This window comes from Schistocerca americana, chromosome 9 (assembly GCF_021461395.2).
Source record: "Schistocerca americana isolate TAMUIC-IGC-003095 chromosome 9, iqSchAmer2.1, whole genome shotgun sequence".
In the NCBI taxonomy this organism is placed as follows: domain Eukaryota; kingdom Metazoa; phylum Arthropoda; class Insecta; order Orthoptera; family Acrididae; genus Schistocerca; species Schistocerca americana.
Genome location: NC_060127.1, coordinates 84,846,915 through 84,863,600, shown reverse-complemented (window position 1 = coordinate 84,863,600; position 16,686 = coordinate 84,846,915). Strand labels below are relative to the sequence as shown.

Sequence of the window (16,686 nt, the reverse complement as noted above, 5' to 3'; positions counted from 1 at the left end):
ACGTAATACACGAATGTGTAATTAAAATGGGGGTTCCTATTTAAAAAACGCAGTTGATATCCGTTTGACCTAAGGCAGCGTCATCTAGCGGGCCAACCATATCGCCATCTGGTTTCCCCCTTCAAGCTAGACGAGTTTCGTTCTTTGTAGCTTTTCCGTCTGACGCTTATTTCGTGAGGTATTTGGCCCGGTCACGACCGATGGACCACTCTGTGTATGTATACAGGGTGACCAAAAAAGTCAGCATAAATTTGAAAACTGAATAAATCACGGAATAATTTAGATAGAGAGGTGCAAATTGACACACATGCTTGGAATGACATGGGGTTTTATTAGAACCAAAAAAAAAAATACAAAAGTTCAAAAAATGTCCGACAGATGGCGCCTCATCTGATCAGATTAGCAATAATTAGCATAACAAAGCAAGACAAAGCAAAGATGACGTTCTTTACAGGAAATGCTCAATATGTCCACCGTCATTCCTCAACAATAGCTGTAGTCGAGGAATAATGTTGTGAACAGCACTGTAAACCATGTCCGGAGTTATGGTGAGGCATTGGCGTCGGATGTTGTCTTTCAGCATCTTTAGAGATGTCGGTCGATCACGATACACTTGCGACTTCCGGTAACCCCAAAGCCAATAATCGCACGGACTGAGGTCTGGGGACCTGGGAGGCCAACATGACGAAAGTGGCGGCTGAGCACACGATCATCACCAAACGATGCGCGCAAGAGATCTTTCACGCGCCTAGCAATATGGGGTGGTTCTAATAAAACCCCATGTCATTCCAAGCACGTGTGTCAATCTTTACCTCTCTATCTACATTATTCCGTGGTTTATTAAGTTTTCAAATTCATACCGACTTTTTGATCACCCAGTATATATATATATATATATATATATATATATATATATATATATATATATATATATATATATATAAACAAAGATGATGTGATTTACCAAATGAAAGTGCTGGCAGGTCGACAGACACACAAACAAACACAAACATACACACAAAATTCAAGCTTTCGCAACAAACTGTTGCCTCATCAGGAAAGAGGGAAGGAGAGGGAAAGACGAAAGGATGTGGGTTTTAAGGGAGAGGGTAAGGAGTCATTCCAATCCCGGGAGCGGAAAGACTTACCTTAGGGGGGAAAAAGGGACGGTTACACACTCGCACACACACACATATCCATCCACACATATACAGACACAAGCAGACATATTTAAAGACAATATACATTATATATATATATATATATATATATATATATATGTGTGTGTGTGTGTGTGTGTATGTGTGTGTGTAAATCGGTGAAATGCCATGAGTAATGAGGATAATAGACGAGGGGCACTGCATTAGTAGTGGGTGGATAAGCTGACCATCTCGGTCTGGCGGGAGGCGTGCTGGAGCAGTCCATGCAGTTGCAGTGACCACTGTGCTAAAATGACTTAGCGATCATAGTAACTGCCTAGTAAGCAGGAGGCCTGGGTTTCAGTCCCAGACTGGTACAAATTTTCGTGTTTCCATATTGATTTCAATCAAAGCCCACTCACAGCCAACGTCTATAATTCTTTGTGTCGCTATTTTATTCTGCTCCTGGTAAGTGTTATTCATAAATTAATAAACTCTCTGGGTTCATCTGAGGTGTAGGGTATGATATATGATGCATACACTCTGTCTCAGTACATCGAAACGCGCCGCCATCATTATACCACATGCTTATAAAACCCTCGTCATTTCGCGAAAACTACATTCAAATTTAACTGTGGTCAACTGTCTTGTTTATCTTTGATGGGGGTTGATGCATCAGAATTTTGATTCAAACGGGGTAAAAATGCCGACTTTACTGCAGTTAACTTTGAACTGTGGTTCGTGCACTCGGACTGCACAATGCTGACTATGTTGTCTTCCGCGCGCAGGTGTCCTGGTTCGGCCGCTCCTGCTAGTCTGTTGGTGACGCTGTGGTGTCCACCATGGTGGTGATGCTGAAGCAGTGCTGTTGCGGCTGCACACTCAAGACAGGCACCCTCATCATCGCCGTCGTGTTTGCGGTGAGTACCTGCCACAGCTGCTTTCTTACTTTTTTTTGGGAGGGGGGGGGGGGGGGGGGGAGAAGGAAGAGGGCGTTAGCCTTGTGACTAGGACGAGATTGTCCGCCATGGAATCCTCACCTAGGCCAACCTACTTACCTTCGAGAAGCACCTGCATCCAATGTCCGCATTTATTTGTTGGATACATAGCACTCTCTCTCTTCTCTTACCGTTTTTACCCTCTGCTGCTCCTTCCTTGATGTCTTAACGCATGTCCTATCATCCAGCCACACCGTCCTATCTATATTTTCCACATCTTTCTCACCTCTCCGGTTCTACAGAGGACCTCCCTTGTCATTTTATCAGCCCACCTAATTTTTAATATCCTTCTGTATCAGTAGAAACGCTTTGCTGCTCCTCTTTCCTGGATAGCCCGCACTACCATACAATGTTGTATTCCAAACGTACAGTCCCAGAAACTTTTTCCTCAAATTAGCGTAAATCCGGGAGAGATGGCGTGCATTTTCAAAATCGCATGTGTGAAGTCCCGCAGCGAACTTTTAGTATGAATTTTTTTGCACAACTGAAAACTCCACTTGTCTACCGGATACAATTTTTTTGATTTTATTCAATGTAACGTTTAAACAAAATATTTGACCATGAAAAAATCTTTACGATGCAGCGTCTATCCTTTATTCTAGGGGTGAAACGCCACATCTGAAAAAACCTCAAAACTACTCTGTTTTCACGTCAAAAACTGTATGTATACATTTATTTTTTCAATATTTTGCGATTAAATTTTAAGTTCAAAATGGTTCAAATGGCTCTGAGCACTATGGGACTTAACTGCTGAGGTCATCAGTCCCCTAGAACTTAGAACTACTTAAACCTAACTAACCTAAGGACATCACACACATTTATGCCCGAGGCAGGATTCGAACCTGCGACCGTAGCGGTCGCTCGGTTCCAGACTGTAGCGCCTAGAACCGCTCGGCCACACCCGTCGGCAAATTTTAAGTAATTGGCTGGTATATATAATCGTGAATACTGAATAATAAAGTCCATTGATCTTCATTAGACTGAATGAAGTACCTAATATGGGTGTTAAGTCATTTTAACGAAAATAAAAGCAAACAAGAAATGTTTTCATTTATTTAACACTATTATTTGACTTTTTCGCAAATAACCCTAAAGAAAAAGTATGCCACAGATATACCGGATTTAATTGCGCCATGTATCCAGATCAGAGACGCCGCACCTTATAAATTCATGATCTTGAGAGCCAAGATGACAGCAACAGAATCAAAACACGCTCAACAGAGCTTACTGTTACTACAACCACTCGAACTTTTGGAAATACATACATCAAAAGAAGTTTTGCATCACCTCGGTTCCGAGAGTTCCAGAACCTGCAACGAAAATTGGAAGAGAGATCAACATCAACATCATTTCCGCCCTTTTAATGCTCATCAAAACCACACATTGCATGTTGTACCACCACACAGCGAGAACTTCAGAGGTAGTGGTCCAGATTGCTGTACACACCGGTACCTCTAATACCCAGTAGCACGTCCTCTTGCACTGATGCATCGATGTATTAGTCGTGGCATACTATCCACAAGTTCCTCAAGGCACTGTTTGTCAACAGCGATTCGGCGTAGATCCCTCAGAGTGGTTGCTAGGTCACGTCGTCCATAAACAGCCCTTTTCAATCTATCCCAGGCATGTTCGATAGGGTGTATGTCTGGAGAACATGCTGGACACTCTAGTCGAGCGATGTCGTTATCCTGAAGGAAGTCTAAACTTCCAGGCAGATTAAAATTGTGTGCCGGACCGAGACTCCAACTCGAGACCTTTGCCTTTCGCGGGCAAGTGCTCTACCAGAGAACTTGCTGGTGAAAGGCAAAGGTCCCTAGTTCGAGTCTCGGTCCGGCACACAGTTTTAATGTGCCAGGAAGTTTCATATCAGCGCACCGCTGCAGAGTGAAAATCTCATTCTGAAAAAAGTCATTCACAAGATGTGCACGATACGGGCGCGAATTGTCGTCCATGAAGACGAATGCCTCGCCAATATGCTGCCGATATGGTTGCACGTATCGTACAGCCACTACGTCGGCCCCCCGTAATGCCACCCCAAAACATCAGGAATCCTCCACCTTGCTGCACTCGCTGGACAGTGTGTCTAAGCCTTCAGCCTGACCTGGTTGCCTCCAAACACATCTCCGACGATTGTCTGGTTGAAGGCATGTGCGATACTCATCGGTGAAGAGAACGTGATGCCAGTCCTGAGCGGTCCATTCGGCATGTTGTTGGGCCCATCTGTACCGCGCTGCATGTTGTCGTGGTTGCAAAGGTGGATCTCGCCGTGGACGTTGGGAGTGAAGTTGCGTATCATGCAGCCTATTGCGCACAGTTTGAGTCGAAACACGACGTCCTGTGGCTGCGCGAATAGCATTGTTCAACATGGTGGCTTTGCTGTGAGGGTTTCTCCAAGCCAGGTAGCTGTCATCCACTGCAGTAATAATAGCTCTTGGCCAGCCTGAGGGAGGCATGTCCTCGACAGTTACTGTCTCTCTGTATCTCCTCCATGTCCGAAGAACATCGCTTTGGTTCACTCCGAGACGCCTCGACACTTCTTCCTTTGTTGAGAGCCCTTCCTGCCACAAAGTAACAATGCGGACGCGATCGAACCGTGGTATTGACCATCTAGGCCTCGTTGAACTACAGACAACACGAGCCGTGTACCTCCTTTTTGGTGTTATGACTGGAACTGATTGGCTGTCGGTCCCCCTCCGTGTAGCAGGCGCAGCTCATGCAAGGTTATTTACATTTTTAGGCGGGTTTAGTGACATCTCTTGTCAGTCAAAGGGACTGTGTCAGTAATACAATATCCACAGTTCTGGGAACCGGGGTGATGCAAGACATTTTTCGATGTGTGTCTTATTCTGGCGACATACCATCTGACTTTCGGAAGAATATCGTGCACACAATTCCGAATACTTCAAGAGCTGACAAGTGCGAAAATTAGCGAACACAATCGGCCTAACAGCTCATGCATTCATACTGCTGACAAGAATAATATATAGAAGAATGGAAAAGAAAACGGACGAGGTGTTAGATGACGATCATTCGGCTTTAGGAAGGGTAATGGCACCAGAAAGGCAATTCTGACGTTGCGGCAGACCATGGAAGCAAGACTAAAGAAAAGTCAAGACATGTTCCGATTTGTTGGCCTGGAAGAAAAACGACAATGTAAAATGGTGCAAGACATTCGAAATCTCGAGAAAAATAGGGGTAAGCTATAGATAGGGACGGGTAATACACAATATGTACAAGAGCCAAGAGGGAATAATAATAGTAGAAGACCAAGAACGAAGTGCTCGGATTAAAAGGGCACAAGACAGGGATGTAGTCATTGACCCCTACTGTTCAGTATACAGATTGAGTCACTAACTGTTGGCACCATGAAAAACTTCGAAAGTATGATAGGAGCTGAAAAGTTTGTGGGACAAAAGTTGCATGGGACAATGGGGGCCACAATATGACATTGGTTTTTTGTTGCTAGGTGGGGTCACTTCAGAGATACGGTCAACTTTGTTTTTTAAATAGGATGCTATAGTTTGGTACTTATTTTCTGATAGCAGCTATCGAGATAAATTCAAAAATGTGTAACAGTAAGGTCAAGAAGAAGGTCAAAAAGGTGCCTTGAATGTCCATTTAGAGAAGGTGTTCGAAGTGATGCAGGGTGCTAAATGGGTCCTGTCGACTCGACTACGTGACGTGGATTTCTGCCACTAGTACATTGTTTGAGATGATGCTATAGCCACGCTACACTGTGTGCTGTAGAGGGCAAAAATTGTAGACGAAAACAGAGATTTGAATGCACCCAGTAAATAATTGAGGATGTAGGTTGTAAGCCCTGCTCTGAAATGGTGGGCCACATCAAACCATTAAGAAGAAGACTACTGATGAATAAAAAGAAAAAAAGGGAGGCACTGTGGCTGGTGGGTCGTTAAACGTGTGGTTTTAGACAAGTGTGGCGTGGTGTGTTGTTGCAGATCCTGGCGGGCCTGCAGGTCACCATGTACTCACTGGGCGCCGTGGAGCTGTCGGAGCGCTACGACTATCTGCGCGGCGAGTTGGCGTTCCAGGAGCAGGAGTTGACTGGGACCTCAATGCCGTCCGGGGACGAGGACGAAGGGCCACTAGGCAGCAACGACACGAGCCGCCACCACAGCTACGAGCACCCTGTGCCCCTTACCTTGCGGATCAAAGTCACTAACAGTAAGTCATGCCTCGAACGACCACAAAACATTGGGCCTTTATCGTTATTTCCTATAGTTAGTACTGGTGTTCCACAGGGTTCAGTTTTGGGACCTCTCATGTTTTTCAAGCTTCCATACCTCAGTTGGTATAAATGGAACACTTACATGGACACTTTGTTATTCATCTGCCTGTCCAACTGCTAAGGGGACTTTTCCTCAGACACGAGTTGAGGCATCAAATTGATGTTCATGTCGTATACCAAGGTCTACAATCCCTTGCAATTGAAAGATGCGGCCATTTATTCAAACTCGTAAAGTCACCCATCACAACCTACATTCCCTTAGATTCATGAAATCTAGCAAAAACAAAGGTTTCGCAGCCCAAGTAAAGGGAAAATTCTGAAATCTGTCAATTTTTAATTATATCATATAAAACATGTTTTTCGCTATTACAAACTTGCACTGAGATGACAAGCTCGGGATAGCGACATGCACATGTAGACGTGGTGGTAATATCGTATACACAAGGTAGAAAATCACTAACAGTAAGTCACGCCTCGAACAACTCCAAAGCCTTGAGCCTGTATCGTTACTTCCTGTAATTAGTAGTCGTGTTCCACAGGGTTCAGTTTTGGGGCCACTCATGTTGGTTTGTGAAGTGATTATGGCCGCACAATGGGAATTAACAGATTTTGCACACGGAATCATAGTTGGAGCTAGACGTATGGAACATTCCACTTGGGAAATCGTTAGGGAATTCAATATTTCCCGATCCACACTGTCAAGAGTGTGACAAGAACACCATATTTCCGGCATTAGCTCTCAACACGGACAACTCACTGGTGGACGGCTATCACTTAATGATCAAGAGCAGCAGCGTTTGTGTAGAGATGTCAGTGCTGACAGACAAGCAACACTGCGTGAAACAACTGTAGAAATCTGTATCGGATGTCGACGGAGGTATCCGTTGGGACGGTGCGGCGAGACTGGCGTTAATGTTCTATGGTAGCAAACGATTGAAGCGAGTGCGTTTTGCTAACAGCAAGAAATCGATTGCAGGTCCTCTCCTGAGCTCGTGACCATATCGGTTGGACCCTAGGCGACTTCTGGGGCGGTGAGTGGAAAAGTTTATCTCGATTGTTTTGTTGCCGTTCTCAACATAGGCTTTCTAACTACAATGTTGGCAACCAGAAAGTGATTAACAAAAACGAGATACCTGTAATTAAAGTTCACTGTGCCCACTCTGATGGAGAAATAAAGTTATTGATCATTGAAGTTCATTATGCTCAGGATTTAGAATGATGTCTGGGATTCATAGAAAATGTAGTTTACTATAACAAGTTTCACTATATTCCGAAAACAATAAAGCTTAAAGTTCCAGACAAAAGTTTACCCTATCAACTCTTGTAGTATCAGAGCTGTTCAGAGTCTATTGTGCGGATCCTATTATCCCTACATAACGAAACTGTTCAATAATAATTATCGATGTAAATGTTTAAACAGAATGCTCGCCAAAATTTGATCTTAATACTCATCAAACTCACGCTGAAGGCCAATGAAGCTCTCAATTTAATTGTGCAATCAGGACACAGGTAAGTATCTGTAATAAAATTCTGATGTGGCTATGCTAAATATTTTTGGCGAGAGAATTATTTTAGTTGCACTGCATGCAATAGATGAGCTCTGAGCTTGCTCTTTGGGGAGGTGCTACAGCTATAGTTTTATAGCTACCTTTTGCAAACTTCTCACGTCTTTGTTATTATAGCCTATCTCCATTATAACTATATCTAAACATCCTAGCTTTATCTAATCACTTACTTAATCTATCTTGCTTCCATACGCTTAGGACATAAAAACAGAAAATTATGAATTTCAACCAAAATATTACTTTGTGAGATCCAGCATGCTGTTTCCATTAAATTACAATGAAAAAGGAATCCGAATATAAATTTTGAAATTTCTAGCTCCTTGCTGTTGCACCGATGATTTTTACGCAAAACGTCCAAATTTCGAAAACTGTTAAAGTTACTAAACTGAAACTTAAACATTATTATTTTAGCATCTCTCATGACATGCTATTAACTTTCCAGATTATTTACTTTACTTTTAAGGTATTGCTCAACATTCGTGACGTCATAGCTAGTTACAGCGGACTAGGCTGGTACACAGTGATAAGCATATGAGTTCTATATGACGTGAGTAGGCTGCTTCCCTACAGACTGGTAAACCGCGGCCTGGTCATATGAGTCCCGATCCCGGTCGGTAAGAGCTGATGGTGGGATTCGATGTGGTGCAAACCACAGAGAGCCATGGACCAAAGTTATCGACAAGGCACTGTGCAAGCTGCTGGTGGCTCCATAATGGAGTGATCTTTGTCTGCACTGGATCCTGGTTATGTTCGGCTACTTGGAGCCCATGTACAGCCATTCCTGGACTACATGTTCCCAAACAACGATGGAATACGGCAGGGCGGTAAACATAAAGAAGTGCGGTTGAAGCTTTTTCACACGAAATGTGCGTATCAAAATGTTGCTTAAAAAACGTTATTGCAGATTTTGGCTCTCACGTAAGTCTCAGGGGATGATTTCCACCCTTGGTTCATTAGTACACTTCCACACCCGCGCATTTGTTATAGTTTTTGAATTAATTATTCACTCAGACATAAGTACAGTTTATGCTAGGGAACAAAAATTAGGCGATTATTATAGCAAAATCTGTTTTTCACGACACAGTTCAATCACTATTTATTGGCGTTGTCCTTTTCTTTCACACAATGAAATTAGCACTGGTGAGACGGTTTACAGTTTTACTTTAATAATAATTTGACTCCGAGCCCCCAATAGCAGTCGTGTAGGCTGCTACAAACGAAAATTGTTCGAATAATTCGAACAGAACCGCAAGTCCCACTGTCCTCTTTGTTCTAACAGTTTTGGCACGAAATCACAGTTCGCCACATGTTCAATTACGACGGAGTACACCTCGTAAATTGTACTCACACACATAATCGTAGCACTTCCAGTTCACCAAAAATATGCTTGCACACTTGCACTACTAAACAATACTCTTTGTCGAAATAAATCGGCGTGAAAAAGAATTCTCAAACGATCACGTGGGCCACCCTCAAGTGGGGCTTGATCGCCACCCACACTCCAAAACGGCTGACCCCGACGAAGATGGCCGCTCGCTTATATGGGCTCGGACGTCAACCCCCTGGTTATGCAAGTACCAATCTCACCAGTTAAGGTTACAAATTTTGATATATACATCCCTCGACAGGAATAAGTACACCATCGGAACCGCGCTAAAAAGTACACCTTATTTACTATTACATTAATATCTAGAATTATTCTGTCGACCGTAAATCAAGTTTCAGTTTCTGCAAAATTTCGCCACTTAGCGCAAATTTGTTTATTGACATCTGTGCTGCAAAGTTTTTACATAGAACTGCATATAGCACCGTTTTTAGACGTAATCTGTAGCGATATACACATTGCGCTGCTCAAAATCTTCATATCTACAATAATTAATTAATTATGGGCGAAAAATATTAATAATAATTTGCAAACAATGAAAACTATCGCAAGTTAAGTGTATAGTATAACTTAACTAGTTTAAAACACGTGTGATGCCACCCAAAATATTATATAGTGCCGTTCTTTACGTCATAAATTTTCCTTTGAATTTTATAAACAATTTTCCCTCAAACTTCGTTTATTGCACTTTACGGCCTTAATTATATATGAATCTTAACTTATGACTACGAAACTCGATCCGCTATGACGAAACATTTTTAATGAGTGCGCGCTAATCCCTGTAAGTTGTTATTTACTATTTTTATTAATCTTTAAGTATTCGTGATATTAACCGATTTTGAGGTTACTATAACTTTTGCGTCTCGTGACTTGAAATAAAGATCTATCTTTCAGAAGGTGCATATTGCTGATCCAATCCACTACCGCATCGCTCTTCACCGTAAGTTACATAGTTTTCGAGTAATGCGCGAAAAACCACACAATCCCCAAGCTGCGGGCGACGTGGCAGCCCGGCGACCGTTGCAAATCACGCGCGAACGCGCCACGCGCTTCCGCGAATCGCGCACCATGTAGAGCGCTCGCTGTCCACAAAGCAATCCTTTCATACTAGAAATATTCATCTAGTAACGGGGGTTTATACCGTCACAGACGACAATGCGCTATGTCAGTGGGTCATAAATGTCCGCATTTAGTTTGATGAACATTCTGGACAGTTCGAGCGAATGGTTTGGCCACGCAGATCGCCCGACTTGAATCTCACCGCACATTTGTAAGACATAATGGAGAGATCTGTTCGTGCACAAAATCCTCCACCGGCAACGCTTTCGCAATTATGGGTAGCTATAGAGACAGCATGGCTCAATACTTATGCAGGGGACTTCCAACGACCTTTTGAGTCCATCCCACGTCGAGCTCCTGCACCATGCAAGTCTAAAGGATGTCTGACGAGATATTAGCAGGTATCCCATGACTATTGTCACCTCAGTTTAATTCTGTGACCACTTCCATACCTCAGTCCATAAGGAAGAAACACTTGTTGTCCGTCTGTCTGCCGACTACTAAGACCCTTTTTTCTCAGAAACATGTAGAAGTATCAAACTGAAATTGAGGAGGTATCAAATTGAATATCTAATACTCGGCACTACGGTCCCTTTGCAGTGTAAGAGCTCGAAACTTCAAATTCAGTACAATCGAAAGATACAGCCATTTATTGAAACTCGCGACATCACTTATCAAAACCTACATAGAACTTCCCACTGATTTATAATTATGAAATTTGGTACCAAGCAAGGCTTCCCCGTGCACATGTTGTTGTTGCTGTGGTCTTCAGTCCAGAGACTTGGTTTGATGCAGCTCTCCATGCTACTCTACCCTGTGCAAGTTTCTTCATCTCCCAGTACCTACTGCAGCCTACATCCTTCTGAATCTGCTTAGTGTATTCATCTCTTGGTCTCTCTCTACGATTTTTACCCTCCACACTGCCCTCCAATACTAAATTGGCGATCTCTTGACGTCTCAGAATATGTCCTACCAACCGATCCGTTCTTCTAGTCAAGTTGTGCCACAAATTTCTCTTCTCCCCAATTCTATTCAATACCTCCTCATTAGTTACGTAATCTACCCATCTAATCTTCAGCATTCTTCTGTAGCACCACATTTCAAAAGATTCTATTCTCTTCCTGTCTAAACTATTTATCGCCCACGTTTCACTCCCATGCATGGCTACACTCCATACAAATCCTTTTAGAAACGACTTTGACACTTAAATCTATACTCGATGTTAACAAATTTCTCTTCTTCCCAACCATGCCCCTAGATTCTTATAAAGAAAAAAAAATCGAAAAAACTCTTAGTTTTAAGTTATACCACAAAAATTTTATTGCTCTTAGAAACTTAAACTGCATTCGTAATCCGTCAACAATGCCAGGAACTACGTTAGGTGTTTTGATCAGGTTTTTAGTGAAAGATAGAGTGGTTCACGAGGAAGGTTTGTGTATATAATTTAAAAACATTTCGTGCTACTTGGCTGAGCTGTGATGAAGTTAAGTTCCCTGCCGTTGTGTACAAGATGCCGTCTACCGAAGATGGACGTAACGCCGACCGACTACCGTGCCGTGCTGGTGCTAGCAGTGCAGATCCATTACGAACTAGTCGTAATGTTTAGAAACAAAGTAATATTCGATGAAGAAACAGTCTTGTTGCAGGGTAGTAATTATTACACTACTGGCCATTAAAATTGCTACACCACGAAGATGAAGTGCTACAGACGCGAAATTTAAGCGACAGGAAGAAGATGCTGTGATGTACAAATGATTAGCTTTTCAGAGCATTTACACAAGGTTGGCCCCGCTGGCGACACCTACAACGTGCTGACATGAGAAAAGTTTCCAACCGATTTCTCATACACAAACAGCAGTTGACCGACGTTGCCTGGTGAAATGTTGTTGTGATGCCTCGTGTAAGGAGGAGAAATGCGTACTATCACGTTTCCGGCTTCGATAAAGGTCGGATTGTAGCCTATCGCGATTGCGGTTTATCGTATCGCGACATCGCTGCTCGCGTTGGTCGAGATCCAATAACTGTTAGCAGAATATGAAACCGGTGGGTTGAGGAGGGAAATACGGAACGCCGTGCTGGATCCCAGCGGCCTTGTATGACTAGCAGTCGAGATGACAGGCATCTTATACGCAGGGCTGTAACGGATCGTGCAGCCACGTCTCGATCCCTGAGTTCACAGACGGGGACGTTTGCAAGACGACAACCATCAGCACGAACAGTTCGACGACGTTTGCAGCAGAATGAACTATCAGCTCGGAGACCATGGCTGCGGTTACCCTTGACGCTGCATCACAGACAGGAGCGCCTGCGATGGTGTACTCAACGACGAACCTGGGTGCACGAATGGCAAAGCGTCACTTTTTCGGATGAATCCAAGTTCTGTTTACAGCATCATGATGGTCGCATCCGTGTTTGGTGACATCGCAGTGAACGCACATTGGAAGCGTGTATTTGTCATCGCCATACTGGCGTATCATCCGGCGTGTTGGTATGGGGTGCCATTGGTTACACGTCTGGGTCACCTCTTGTTCGCATTGACGGCACTTTGAACAGTGGATGTTACATTTCAGATGTGTTACCACCCGTGGCTCTACCCTTCATTCGATCCCTGCGAAACCCTACATTTCAACAGGATAATGCACGACCGCATGTTGCAGGTCCTGTACGGGTCTTTCTGGATACAGAAAATGCTCGACTGCTGCCCTGACCAGCACATTCTCCAGATCTATCACCAATTGAAAACGTCTGGTCGATGGTGGCCGAGCAACTGGCTCGTCACAATACGCCAGTCACTAGTCTTGATGAACTGTGGTATCGTGTAGAAGCTGCATGGGCAGCCATCCAAGCTTTGTTTGACTCAATGCCCAGGTGTATCAAGGCCGTTATTATGGCCAGAGGTGGTTGTTTTGGGTACTGATTTTCAGGATCTATGCACCTAAATGGCGTGAAAATGTAATCACATGTCAGTTCTAGTATAATATATTTGTCCAATGAATACCCATTTATCATCTGCATTTCTTCTTGGTGTAGCAATTTTAGTGGCCAGTAGTGTATATGGGGAGGTATAATCTTGCATCGACGTACTGACCTCCAAATCTTTGAACACGATACTGCCACAGCTCAACTTTATTGTGACACTGCAATACTTCCCTATATGCGTATTTTGGTGGGGAGGGGGTGGGGTGGGGGGCATCCAGTCTTGACTTCGTGTTTACGGATGACAATGAGCAACAAACCGGGCATGCGGACCGGCTGTTGGAGAGAGAGGATATTCAGCGAATAGATTCACCTACCCGTTCCCTCGATTTGAAACCCACGGAGCACATGAGGGATGCATTGGAGAGGCGTACCGACGGCCATGCAGCAGTCGAACCGCGCTGACGGAGGGATGGAACTCCTCCTATAGAACTCCTTGCCGTGCTTATGGCCAGCTTGGCAGCACATTTCAGTGCATACACTGCTGCCTGTGGTGTTCACACATTCTGTTAAGAATCATGTCTCACCTTTTGCAATCTTAGGGGGAACGTCATAAATCGCTTGACTTCAGTGTATCGATTGTCTCAGAATAAGAGGGTCATTTCTGTTCGTCTCAGTGCGTATGTCTTTCCGTTACCTTCTGTATTACACTGCAGCAGTTCTTTCTATGTATGGTACAAATTTCATCGAGCTATGTTTCCTTCCAGCGACATATCTTGCGGAAGTTACTTCGTCCATAAGTTTTGCACACCGGCGTGCATCACCTTTTCTCTGATAACGCATTTCGCTCTAGGCATAGGCGATAGTAAAGGTATTAGTTTAACATCGCTTGTGAGTAATACTTATGAAGCAAATAATAAGTTATGCACTAAAGCCCATGAATTATGTAGAAGAGTTTTCACTGTCGTTCGATAGCAACGGGAAAACGACACAAATTTTGTTACATTCGTTTTCTTTAATTTTGCGTGTAGCAGCAATGAATAAAAGACAGAAATCTAGTTATTTGTGGGTATATGTTTACTGTAAGGGTCGAAGTAACATAATTGCACATTGCTATATCTGTGGTCAAAGATTAAATTCCGAAACAAAAGTATATAACCCAGAATAAGTCTTGAGCGCAGACATCCACCAATAAGTTTATCACTTCACAGACAAATTGTTATTGTCATGTGAACTACTTCGTAGCTTTCTCTGTACTTCACAGCGTACGTGGAAACTGTTAAATAACTAACAGGTATCTAGAATCTACTGCCTCTTTGGAACGCTAACAATGCAACATATTACTCGTAATTAATTTCAGTCAAACACCCGTCCGATTTTTATGGCTATGTATTCCATTGATAGAAGTCCAGGATACCATGACTAGCGTGTATCTTCCATATGTTTATTCACGTGCAGAAGTCTTCACCATCCTTATAGCCCATTAACAGCTTTTGTACCAGAAATTTTAACCACTTCACGATAACTGTGTAAAGTTTCTCAAAACCGCCTTTAAGACGGGCCAGCGATCTGTTTGCTCACAGAAACATGTTTTTGTTTGCAGTCTGGAGGTGGTGCATGATACTACTCAGCATCACGGAGACGATCAACTTCATCCTCAACATACTGCTCATGTTCGCAGCCAATAAGGTAAGATCTTACAACTCTCTTCCACATACCTACTACAACCACCAGCTTTGATATGACACTTTTTGCATATTCTAATGCCCTTTAGGGCACATTCAGCACCAACTTAACCACTCCTGAGTACCGTGACAGAAGTCCCATTAATACAGTATGTCATGTAAGGAGATTCGTGACCTGTTGATTATAACCCTTCTTTATTCAATACATTATCTCTCTACTTGTCACAGAACATTCTTCCGTAGCACCAGAAACAGAGACTGGAATCGTTCGGTTTAAATGACTCTAAGCGCTATGGGACTTAACATCTGGGGTCATCAGTCCCCTAGACTCAGAACTACTTAAAACTATCTAACCTGAGGACATCACACACATCCACGCCTGAGACAGGATTCGAACCTGCGACCGTAGCAGCATCACGGTTCTGGACTGAAGCGCCTAGAACCGCTCGGCCACAGCGGCCGGCAGAAACGTTTGAAACGTGTTGCTATAAAGGTGGTAACTTCCTACAATTGGGAATAAATCCAGAATGATGATCATCGTTATTGTACTTATTGCTGGAATCATTTGTAAGCTTGACAACAGTCTTTCCTTGCCACTAACTTCCTCCTGTTTTTAGCTCCAGTGGAGCAGATCCTTTGACGAGATCTTTTCGTATGATGCTGCAGCACCTTTCTTATTCCGAATTACGATGCAAAGCTCCTTCGGACATGCGTAACACAGGCACCAATATCGTATTTACCCGTCGATACCGGGCAAGCGGCTTTCGAGTAAAGAAATGGTTCAAATGGCTCTGAGCACTATGGGACTTAACATCTGTGGTCATCAGTCCCCTAGAACTTAGAACTACTTAAACCTAACTAACCTAAGGACATCACAAACATCCATGCCCGAGGCAGGATTCGAACCTGCGACCGTAGCAGCCGCGCGGCTCCGGACTGAGCGCCTAGAACCGCTAGACCACCGCGGCCGGCTTCGAGTAAAATGTCTCCCCTGTACGGTAATATACGTAATGGATGTACGATTACAGGTTGTAGACACATGGTTAACGACATATGGAAGTTTGGTTCTGGCCGATGCCGACACGGTAGCTCAGCGTGTTCGGTCAGAGAGCCGGTTGGCATCTGTAATAAAAAACTGAGTGGAAGGATCAACAAACGAACTTGACTGGATGTCATGTGACATCCGCAACGACCAAACACAACGATCAACAACGAACAAAGTGAAAACAAACTTGAGTCGTGCTCGGATAGCTAAATAGTAAGGCGACCGCTCGCGATAAGCGGGAAATCCAGGTTCGAGTCCCGGTCCGGTAAAATTTTCATTGTCGTCATTCGATTGTACAGCTGATTGATCTCAATAATCGCAACTGCAAATACATTTCATGTAGATCCTTTAGTCTTCGTGGTTCGCTACAATATTCGGGAAGACGGCAAATTGTAAGCACAATTGTGGAATGATGACACAGTCTAACGGAAAATATACACATGGCCAAAACGGAATGCTGGCTGTAGTCGGAGATATAATCGAAAACACTTGTTATTTTTCCAGTCTTCAATCCGCAGAGATGATTTCTTACAGCCCAATGTAATGTGCCACTAAGCTTCTTCCTTCATTCAGTACCTCTAAATTAGTTACCCCATCTACCCATCCAGTCTTCAAAATTTAGCAGCAACACCACATTTCAACAGCT

At 43.5% G+C, this 16,686-nt stretch overlaps 1 protein-coding gene across 1 annotated transcript in view; it reads left to right on the top strand.

Annotated features, from left to right (window-relative positions):
• Positions 1–16,686, top strand: part of LOC124551088 — a 46,671-nt gene that overhangs the window by 22,312 nt on the left and 7,673 nt on the right. Inside the window, exons 2-4 of the mRNA XM_047126018.1 lie at positions 1,928–2,059; positions 6,097–6,322; positions 14,914–14,999. Coding sequence (XP_046981974.1) covers positions 1,982–2,059; positions 6,097–6,322; positions 14,914–14,999 — 390 coding nt within the window. The 5' untranslated portion in view covers positions 1,928–1,981. The remainder of the gene's footprint in view (positions 1–1,927; positions 2,060–6,096; positions 6,323–14,913; positions 15,000–16,686) is intronic.